This window comes from Phalacrocorax carbo, chromosome 1 (genome assembly GCF_963921805.1).
Source record: "Phalacrocorax carbo chromosome 1, bPhaCar2.1, whole genome shotgun sequence".
Lineage (NCBI taxonomy): Eukaryota > Metazoa > Chordata > Aves > Suliformes > Phalacrocoracidae > Phalacrocorax > Phalacrocorax carbo.
In genome coordinates, this window is record NC_087513.1 from 216,606,525 (window position 1) to 216,617,512 (window position 10,988).

At 49.8% G+C, this 10,988-nt stretch overlaps 1 protein-coding gene across 1 annotated transcript; it reads left to right on the forward strand.

Annotated features, from left to right (window-relative positions):
* Positions 1–147: 147 nt before the first annotated feature.
* Positions 148–8,140, forward strand: MRPL48 (mitochondrial ribosomal protein L48). The gene is made up of 8 exons (XM_064441569.1): positions 148–417; positions 1,320–1,369; positions 1,704–1,741; positions 2,693–2,778; positions 3,549–3,715; positions 5,388–5,490; positions 6,335–6,424; positions 7,882–8,140. Exons 1-8 carry the CDS (start codon positions 397–399, stop codon positions 7,954–7,956), a joined length of 630 nt encoding a protein of 209 aa, XP_064297639.1. The 5' UTR covers positions 148–396; the 3' UTR covers positions 7,957–8,140.
* Positions 8,141–10,988: the final 2,848 nt, after the last annotated feature.

Genomic DNA, 10,988 nt, shown 5'->3' on the forward strand with positions numbered 1-10,988 from the left:
CGTGCGAAGAGGAGGGAGCGGAGGGCGGGACGCGGCTGGCAGGGTGCGTGGTGCTGGTCACAAGGTTGGATGCGCCGCGCAGTTGGTGCCACGTCGCTCTGCTCCGTGGGGCGGTCGCAGTGGGAGGTGGCAGGGACAAGGCGTCCGCCATTACCGGCCCCCCTTTCCGTCCCCCCCCGGCTCTGCCCAGCCCCGTAGTCAGAAGAGCGGGACCCTGCGAGCACCGGGGGCGTCGTCCAAAAATTGTACACACACACCCTACCCCCCCCGGGGAGGCCCCGGTGGGCGGAACGTAGGGCGGGAGTCGCGGGCCGGGGGGGACCCGGGCAGGGGAGCACCGAGGCGCGGTGGGGGGACGCTTTGAGCGACGGACGCGGCTCCGTCCGAGGCTCAGAGATGAGTGCGGCGTTGCCAAAGGTACCGGCGCGTCGTGACCGGCTGTGGGGGGCACCGGGACCGGGACCGAGTCCGGTACCGGTACCAGGGGAGGATGGGGCGCGGGGGGGGGGGGGATAGGCGCGGCCCCGGGGGAGGGACAGGCCTAGTTCTGGGACTGGGATCAGGAAGGTCAGGCCTAGCCCTGGTACTGGGGAGTCTGGGGCGGAGACGACACGCCTGGCCCGGCTCTGGGACCAGATTGGGGGGGTTGTGTGTTCTGTGGGGGACACAGGCCTGACCCTGAGTTAGTTCCCTGCGTCTCTCACACTGGTGTACCTGGGCCAGGGGCAGAGACCCCCACACACCTCAGGCACCCAGGGATCACTCCAGGGTCTGTCACACCCTCCAGCCCGCTCTGCCCTCGGGGACCAGCCGATCCCAGCTCCTTATCCCTCTTGCCACTTTTTGGGGACATTGGTAATTTCGTCCCCCACCCCGGCTGGCACGATGCAGCTCCTGCCTGCCAGGGTTGTGGTGACAGCAAAGCTCTTTGCTTCATGCCGCCTTGGCGATGGATGAGCCACGTTTCCCTCAGTCCGTGCAGAGCTGGAACAGGCGCGAGGGTTGTTGTAACCTGGAGGCGGTGGGACGGTGCGAGGGATGAACGTGATCTGTAACCAAGGGGAGGAGGGCCTCCTACCCCAATGCGTTGGATCCTGAAGCAAAGTGAGGGGGTGCACAAAAAGGTTACCACAGTCGTCATCTTTCTCCTGCTTCATCTCTTTCCTCTGCATTACAGCGATATTCTGGGGATTGACAGTGGCTGGAGGTTGGGGAGAGATTTGGAGGGTCTCAGGTGTTGTTTCAATGGCTGTGTTCTGGCAAGTGCTGGTGAAAACTCGCTGAGTATCTGCCATTTTGACTGTGGTGGCTCATTGCAGGTGCTGTGCTTGAAGGGAACGTTGCTAAAGCAGGTGTTTCCACTCAGCAGGTGAGTGGTCTGAAATGGAACCCAGCAAGTAAAACACAGTATAAGATATTAAAAACACTTGGTCACTTCTACTGCCAGTGTTGGAAAACTTACATGGCCAAAAAAAATTACTTTTTGCCAAGGGAAGTCATTTAATTGCAGACGGAAGACCTTCAGCTGATGTCTGGGAGCTGAAAGGGCTGTAGGATGTGAAGAAGAGAAAGTCTCTTTGCTAATGGGATCTGACTGTGTCTGAGGGACTTGGGGTGTGAGCCCTTGTTTGAGGAGATTGGCCAGATATGTTGTGTTTCCATGGGTGAAATCGGAGTTTTAACAATTATCTTGCTTTCTACAGAGCAGCAACACCCAGAGAAAGCCATCTGTGTGCTGCAGGTAAGATCTCTTATTAATCCAATGTAAGGCAAAATTTCATTTACTCAAAATAAATATTACACGTTGCAGCATTTGTGTCTCCTTTTTAATTTTTTTAGCCAATTTTGGGCTGGTTAAATAACCTGAGTAAGAGCTTTTCCTCTTCCATACTTTTTTTCTAACCTTTTCTTCTGTTGCCCCGTTCTTGGCTGAGCAGGTACTCCTAGCCATGGTGTTATGCCGTGGAGTGACACCAGTCAGATGCTACTTGCTATATTACTGTCCAGGAGCTGACTTACACATTTATTGAGCTGGTGGAGTCCACTGTTGGAATTAAAAATAGAATTTTATTCTGTTGTGGAGGCAAAGTATAACTGGGTGGCTTAGATCATTGGTGTTCAGTTTCTCTTTGCTGTTCTGAGCTTCATTTATTAATGTGAGGGTTTCGTTTTACCCTGGAGAAGCAAGCATAAGTAAAAGCTGATGCCATTTTGATTTGGCTTCCTAGCACATGAATATCTGAACAGGGCTGGATTTAAAATTGAATGGGCTCAGATCCATCATAGCAACATCGCTCCTGTCGCATAAGAGGAGACAGATGTAATGTTTCATCGATATCCTCACCATCCACCGGTGCTGACAAGTCTCTCTTTTTTTTGTTGTTGCTGGGTTTTTTTTTGTTTGCCTGAGAATTTACCTGGGAAATGAGTCACCTTTCATCTCTTCCTCCCTTATTTCTTGCTCACCATAACCAACTGTGCATTGTAACAGCCTTGCTGTGATGCGCAGGCTGCCTGCGTGGGGCAGAGATCGGCTGAAGCCTTAGCCTGCCTTTTCCTTCTGTCAAAGAACCAAGGACAAATTCTTGTCCCCAGTGTGGATTTTGGGCTCTGAAAGCACCCGTGTGTGTTTATTAAAAGAGGGCTGTCTGCCATTCAGCTGGAAACATGTTTGCTTTGCTTTGATTTTAAGGTGGTGTGCTCGTGAGTTGCCACAGACACTACAAATCCCGTCCTACGCATGGTATTGGGAGGTTTAAATACCTGCTCCCAAAGGAGGTAGGCATAAGAACTCCCTTACTGTGGTTGCTTTCAGCTGACCCATCTTTTTATGGTCTGATTTTAATGTTGGTATTATTAATTCCAAGGCTGATGAATGACATTAAAAAGGAATAATGTAATTGTTTACTGCTGCTTCTCTTGGTAAAGAGTGTTATGTCACGTGAAGTACCCGCTCGCAACACTGCATAAGTTCTTTTGTCCTGTATGTTCTTGTTTAAATTAATGAGTAGTTTTGGGAGGGAGGAATCTGTTCCCGATGCTGAATTTAGCACCCCAACTTCAAACTACTGCAGAACATTGTGAGCAGGTCTTATTTGCATTTGAACTTTTTACATTCCCTGAAATCTGGGAAGACGACGATTTTTGTGGAAGGAGGAGACAATAACTCATCTAGACAGCTGCCTTGAAGGCAGGAGCTGAAATAAAAATCAGTTTGTTTTCTACTCCTTGGTTTCTTCTGGAAGAAATTAATCATCGTATGCGTGTATTTTCTATGTGACTTCTGTGGTGCTGCCATCCAAGAACTGAACTGCTCAACCTGAGAACATCTGTTAAGATAATGTCATCCCAGTTTTGTAGTTGGGGAAAGCGAGCGCAGATGGGCTGTGGTATGTTTGACATAGTTCAGCAAACCTTTGTCGGAGGAGACTACCCTAGCATGGTCTCCTGTGTGGGCGAGAGTTACTGCTTTTTATTTCCAGCTTTGGTCAAAACAGGTATGCTTTCGATATTTTCTTACCTTTTTTTTTTTTTTTTTTTAAATACAGGCTCCAAAGAAGAAGAAGGTACAGATGAAAGCAATAAATGTTGGAACCGAACATGAGTACGGAGATGTCAACATCCAGATGACTTCCTATGATATGTGTCTCGTGGAGCATTTTGCTCAGTATGTGCATAAACTCTGCAACCGACTCTCCATTAGAGTGATTGAAAGGTATGAGGAGCGCGGCTCCGTGCTTGTCATCCCTTGCAATCACGTTGCATTAGGCTGTGTGAGGCTTGTAGATGACGATACCTTGCAGACGAGGGCACAATCCAATCTCTCTGATAGATTCTTACATGTAAATCCAAATCTTCTGTCATCTTTCTGTTTCATCTTTTTGTGTGTCTGTATGGTTTCGGATGCTTTATTTGTATAAGGAAGGCTGAAATGGAGTTGTTCAGGCACTGACTGAACAGATTTCAAGTCCGAAAACAGCTGTTACTTTTCAATCCTTTGAGCAAAAGGCTTAAGCCTGCGGGTGCTGAGCCTGGGAACGCAGGCTTAAGTATTGCTGACTTTTGGTCCTGGTTTTTCTTTATAGTGTTTTCTCCAGGCTCTTTCCTCTGTGCATATATTGCAGAGCAAGCAACTGGTACTGAGTATACAAACTAGAATGAGCTTTGGAAACCCCCGAAGATTGTGGGAAGCCACCTGCTACTTTAGTTTAGTAGTAGAGGATGCTTCAGTTGCACGCTAGATCTGCGAAGCAGGTGTATCCCTGGTAGCAGCTTTGCTGGTTTTAGTGAGTCTGAGGAATGCGATACCACTCCTCAGTGCCTGTAGTGCACCTGAGGAGCTGCAGTCACTGGAGAAGCACTGCTTCTGGAAGCATTGCTGTGAGGAAGTGAAAACACTTAGTGGTGATTATCTGAAATGTGTATCTTTAACTGTACCTCTGAGTATAAACTCTAGTTCCTGCTCATGCCGATTAAACCCAACAAATAATCATTTTCTTCACATTTATTCGCTTTGCTGAACTGTCAGCCGTGGATCTGAAACCCTGTGGCCAGAGATCAGTCGCTTGTAGTCGCTCTGTGATGTCTTTTGCACTAAACAGCACTGAAAATTGTGACACATGGGTGACTGATAGCTGTTTGTTTTGAGAAGGGTACCCGGCGACGCTCAGAAATTATAATGGTGTCAGCAGCGATGCGCAGGAAAGCATTCGCGGAGAAATCCCACGGCCTGAGACTGCTGACAGCACTTTAAAGTGTTACTGCCTTGTATCATACTGGTGCCCTCTGAGGTTGGGCTTGGTGTGCAGGGTTTGATATGCGCAGAAATAAATTATTCGCCCATTAAGAGCAAAATTTCTAGGTTAAAACGTGGGCAGTAGGATGCAGCCTGTTATTGATGCTGTGCAGATGGAGGTGGGGAGGCTGAAGTCTCTGGAGTAATGCGAACCGGAGAGCAGAATCTGATCCAGTGCCTGATCGTACTCCTGTTAAATTCACAGAGGTGAAAATAATGCCTGTCGAGTGGTATGTTGCAGCAGCGGGTTTTAGCTCCAGTGAGAATAGACAGTTACAAAATAAGTCAGAACCGTTGCTTTAAAGCTCTCTTTCAACTATAAAGGAATTAAAACTTCTCTTCTCAGGCTGGTGTTTGTAGCTGAAACAGGTTTTTGCTGGCAGTAGCGCTGCAAGCTTCTCCCTTATCTCTTTCCAGTAAAACACCCGCCTTCTGCTGGTGCTTGATTTGCAAGATACATTGTTTGCATAATTAATTTCTCATGAAAAGTTAATCTCCTTCCACATTCTCTGCTGCTGGAGGTTGATTCATTCCTGTAAATTAGTGCAAATCTATCCTCCCTGTCCTGAGCGCTGACCTGTGGTTCCTGCAGCTATGCGATGCCCACCAAAACCAACGAGGTGCTGTTCTTGGAAGAGCGAGGTTCCAAAATGCAGCTGGATGCGGTCCTTACTACCCATCAGAGGGTTGTCCAGGTATGAGCTGGCATTTGCTGATAGTGCTGCGGCTCTTGTGCAGCACTTTCGATCTCAGGCTCTCAAAACCGCCTAACAGTCGGAGTTAAGTCCCTTGAACAAATGAAAGGCATAATTTGTGCGTAAGTTGAAGCACCAAGAAGTCTGATTAGAATTTTTGCTAAAGGTTACTCAGAGTAGAAGCAGCGGAGGGGTTCCTGGGTTACATATTTCAGTCAGAAGATTTATTATCTGTTTTATGCAGAATATTTGATACAAGGGATAGAAAAGTCATGTTTAAGGATGAATGATTGGACAAACTTGATGAAGTTTAAAAATACTCTTAGTAGAAATACTCTTAGTATCAGGGCCAGCTTCAGAAATGTATAACTGATTGAGGTAAATCTGCATTTCTCCTAAGTGACCTTTTTCCTATTTTATAATGTGTTCCCTTGGTATACGCTAAACCTCTGCTGAGTTACATTTTAAACCTAGAGGTAAACTTTTTCCACTGGAGAGAGCTGATGTGTGGTTAATGCTGGGGCTTGCAGGTTTGCCGTGGCAGTCTTTGTATTAAGAGTCTCCCCTAAATTAAGATATTCATGCATGGTTAAGTCTCTTTACACACAGGAGAGCATGCGGGCAGGGCCAGGAAGCACAGGGTTTGTAGGGAAGAGCCGAAATGAGAGCTTTGGGCCGTGCTGTGCGTGAGAGGTGTGCGCACGAAGCAGAGTGCTTCTCTAATGAAGCGGTTGACTGCCACAGGCCCCTTCTGAAATGAACCCTCTTTCTGTGCCATCAGGGTAACCGAGCCCTTTTTGTATGTGGTGTTCTGCTCCTGCAGCACTTTTATTTCTTCTTGCAGATCAGTGGTTTGAGTTCAACGTTTGCTCCGATACTCTTGGAAGTTATTCAGAGTAGTCAGCCTGAAGGGGTCCATCTGTTAGTGAAAGAGGTATGTTTAATTTTACCAATGCCTTTGCATTTACGAAGCAGATATGATGCGTGACATGAATTTGCTTTGAAAATACAAACCTGATCCTGATGCCACTGTCTGCTCTAGACTTACGGATACCCAGGTTCTCACTTGGTCTATCAAAATCCGTTACCTCTAGTTCTCGATGAGTGTTTCGTTTTCCATTTAGCCTTCTATAATTAGTGCCACAGACTGTACCTTCCCAGCCAGTCCTATAGATCTGTATGAGGTGGCAGCTTGCAAGTTGCTTTCCTGTGCTGCCACAGATTCCCTGTGATTCAGAAGGGAACGCTTTCCTTCAGCAGTGCTTCACCGCCTCTTCTCTAGGGAACCACCCGGAACCTCATGGAGCAGTTGGTAGCAAAGCTGAGACTGGAAACCCAAACGCTGTGCCCGCCCTGTTTTCTTGCAATTTACTCTGGGAGGGGTTCAGCTTCTTTTCTGCAGAAAGGCCCAACAGTTTTCTCAGCACTGAGGACTTCAGGACAACTCTGGTGGACCACGCATGAGGAAATATTTAAACTTCTGTCATTTTACATTCAGACAAAACAGTCCCAGGAAGGCCTATTTATTCAGGGATGAAAATTTTTTGTGCCTTGAAAGGGAAGGCAATACAGTAAACAGAAATATGAAAATACAGTTGGCTTAAGTGGCCTTTGAACAACGTTTAGTTATCTCCAGTTCTGCAAAACCAGAAGGAATACACAAGAAGGTCTCCTGAGTCCAGTAATCTTCTCTGCTTTGGTCACAGTTGTGTCTCTGCCTTAGGGCTGCCATTTCTTTTTTTAATTTTGGCTGATGGCTTTGTCTCTGGAAGGAAAACTGTGACATTGTGCCATTTGCAAAGTCATTGCAGTCTGATGCAGGAAGCCTGGGGGAGAGAGACCCAAGCTGGCTTCATACGACTGGCAGTGCAGAAGAGAGATTAAAGCCCTTGCAAAGTTCTAGAGAAAGTGGCAGGTCTCCTCAAGAAAGTAGATGCTACAGTGATAGGCAGTGGCAGAGTTGGGGACGTCCAGTTGACTTCTTGAGCACAATGCCACCGTGCACTCTTCCAAAAGCAGTTAGCCAGGTGAGGAGAAGCCTACAAGGCTGAATTTTCGAGCCCATGCAGTGACCAAGTGTGTCTGTGGCTGCCACGCTCGCTGCCAGCAGCTTTCTGCCCTCTGTGCTTTACCCCCAACAGCTACTCATGTAGGAGGGGAGGCTTAGAGCTCTGGCACGAGCTTCCAGGGTGAGCTGCCTGGGAGATCCTGGCCTGCAGCACCTTTCCACTGGCGCTTCCCACTCCCTGCGTTCAGTGAACATCCACATCTTTTGTTTTTCCACTCTTAAGCGATTCTCTGTGGGAAAGGGTTTGTCTTCCTCTCGATTGCAAAAACTGCTCAAAAGGTGATTCTGATGTGCTTGGGTTTTTTTCCTTCCTCCCTCTGCAGCACACAGAAGCTGACTTCAAGAGCCGATTAAAGTCTCGACCAGAACTTGAAGAGCTGCTGGCGCAGATGAACTGAGATGGAGGAAGAGTGCTCCATCCATTTCAGAGCCACCCCTGGGACAGTGAGGCTTCTCCATCCATGGCTGCTCAAGCCTCCGGAAGGCGACGTTGCCAGCACTGTACTGATAATTTCATGAATTGGAAGAAATTTCCAAGGTTGTCAAGCAGCTTGTCTTAATAAAGACAAATACTTGTGTTTATATCTGACTTCTACACTGAGCGAAGCGGGTCTACGATGAAAACTGGCTTTTCAGTTCTTTCCCTTTTTTTTTCCGGTATGTTTTACTCTTGGTGTATGAGGATTTCTGGAGATTTCAGTCTGCAGAAATCTCTGCAAGTTAATAATCATAGAATGGTTTGGGTTGGAAGGGTCCTCTAGAGGTCATTTAGTCCAAACCCCCTGCCATGAGCAGGGACATCCCCAACTCGATCAGGTCGCTCAGAGCCCGTCCAGCCTCACCTGGGATGTGTCCAGGGATGGGGCATCGACCACCTCTCGGGGCAACCTGGGCCAGTGTCTCACCACCCTCAGCGTAAAACATTTCTCCCTTAGATCCAGTCTGAATCTGCCCTCCTTTAGTTTCAAACCATCCCCCCTTGGCCTGTCACAACAGGCCTTGCTAAAGAGGTCGCCCCCACCCTTCCTACAGCCCCCCTTTAAGCCCTGGGAGGCCGCAGTAAGGTCTCCCCACAGCCTTCTCTTCCCCGGGCTGAACCACCCCAGCTCTCCCAGCCTGGCCTCGGAGCATTTCTGTGCCCACTCTGGCCCCGCTCCAACAATTCCATGTCCTTGTGCTGAGGAGCCCCGAGCTGGAGGCAGCACTCGATATGCTGCACAGCACTCTCCCAGATGGTGTTGATGTCGAAGTGACCATCCTGCTCCTTTCTTCAGCTGAAGCAATGTGTTATTCTTGTAGAGCTGCTTAACCCAGCGCTTTGCCAACATGAATAGAGCCTCAGAGCCCAGTGAGGGTTGGGGATGATCGTCCCTGAGCAGCTGAATGGAAAAAAACCAGCTCCTTGACAGAAAAAACCCTCGGAGAGCAGAGGCAGGAAGGTTGGAGCTGTGTGTCAGGCAGTATATGCAAAATTCCTCCTTAATTTTTGATTTGCCTTTCAAGCCATAAAGGATAAACTTTCCCCAGGATCCCTGAAGTCAATCCTACTTTTTACAGCAGCCATTTGGAAAGAGAGAAATTACTTGTGCCTCGAAAGGACAAATCTCAAAAGCACAAAACAGTTTGGGGAATTTCCCAGGATGGTGCCAGATGTTTCTCCTAGAACTGCTGCTTTTGAGCTGGGACCAAATCTGGACAAGCTTCTCAGCTGCTTATCGCCATCCTGCAAAACCCCGAGCCTGTGGGAGCTGTGGTTTTGGGTGCTCCTATGGGTGCTGGGTTGAATGGGTCATGGTGCCTGGGTATTTGCTCCAATCCTCAGAATTTGAAAGAACAAGATCGGGTGCACGTAGCTGTTTTTATTCAGACTGGAGGTGAGCTGATATTTGATCACACCATAACAAAGCCTGTTATAACCAAATTTGAGCACTGTTTTTTAATGGATGCTAAGAGGAAGTTCTGTTCCTGCCCAAAAACAGGTTTGTTTGGGGTTTTTTCCCCTCCCACCTTTCCAAGCACCAACTCTTTAACAGATAAATCATTAACACTCTCCCTCAAACTGGGGCTACTCAGGGCTTCCCAGATGTTCACTCGTGGTCCTGCACCAGTTGTGGTCTTTGGCCGGCAGCACCAAAACCCAGCCCCTGCACCCACCTCCCTGGTAGATGCCCTGGAACATTCCCCCTTGCAAAAGCCATGGGCACCCTTCCTTTTCCAGCCCCAGAAAAAGCAATTTTATTTTCTTTTTCATAGCTTATTTGCTAGGAGGAGGTGTTCAGATGAGCATACAACCCCTCATGAGAGTCACTTTTCCCATCATACCTAATTATCCTGGGGCTTCCCAGGAGATAAATCCCCCCTCAAAGCCCTGTCCTGTGGGACATGAGGTTATCACAGAGTCCCAGGCTGGTGGGGGTTGGAAGGGCCCTCTGGAGCTCACCCCGTCCCACCCCTGCTGGAGCAGGCACACCCAGAGCAGGGGCACAGGGCTGCGTCCAGGCGGGGGGTGAATGTCTCCAGGGAAGGGACCCCACAGCCTCTCTGGGCAGCCTGTGCCCCTGCTCTGGCACCCCACAGCAAAGAGGTTTCTCCTCATGTTCAGCTGGAACTTCCCATGTTCCAGCTTGTGCCCGTGGCCCCTTGGCCTGGCGTTGGGCACCACTGAAAAGAGCCCAGCCCCATCCTCCTGACACCCACCCTTCAGATGTTGATAAGCACTGATGAGACCCCCCTCAGCCTTCTCTTCTCCAGGCTAAACAAGCCCAGGTCTCTCAGCCTTTCCTCCCAAGGGAGATGCTCCAGCCCCTGATCCCCTTGGCAGCTCTGCGCTGGCCTTGCTCCAGCAGTTCCCTGCCCTTCTTGAACTGGGGGGCCCAGAACTGGCCGCAGCCCTGCAGGTGTGGCCTCACTGGGGCAGAGCGGAGGGGGAGGAGAACCTCCCTCGCCCTGCTGGCCACACACCTTTCCATGCACCCCAGGGCACCGCAGGCCCCCTTGGCCCCAGGGGCCTGGTGCTGGCTCAGGGTCACCTCGCTGCCCCCCAGCACCCCCAGGGCCTCTCAGCAGAGCCGCTCTCCAGCAGGGCCCCCCCAGCCTGTGCTGGTGCGGGGGGCTGTTCCTCCCCAGGGGCAGGACCCTGCACTGGCTCTTGCTGAATTCCCCGAGGTTCCCCTGGGCCCAGCTCTCCAGCCTGGCCAGGACTCGCTGGGTGCCAGCACAGCCTTCGGGTGCATCAGCCGCCCCTCCCAGCTTGGGATCATCAGTGAACTTGCTGAGGTTACGCTCTGTCCCATCATCCAGGTCACTGATGAATGTGTTGACCAGGCCTGGCCCCAGCACAGACCCCTGGGGAGCACCACCAGTGACAGGCCTCCAGCCAGGCTCTGCCCCGTTGATCACGACCCTCTGAGTTCTGTTGTTGAGCCAGTTC

Coding starts and splice junctions, on each gene's coding strand:
- MRPL48 (XM_064441569.1), top strand. CDS start 397: ATGAGTGCGGCGTTGCCAAAG. Junction 1,370..1,703: donor CAGGTGTTTCCACTCAGCAG/GTGAGTGGTCTG, acceptor TGCTTTCTACAG/AGCAGCAACACCCAGAGAAA. Junction 1,742..2,692: donor AAGCCATCTGTGTGCTGCAG/GTAAGATCTCTT, acceptor TTTGATTTTAAG/GTGGTGTGCTCGTGAGTTGC.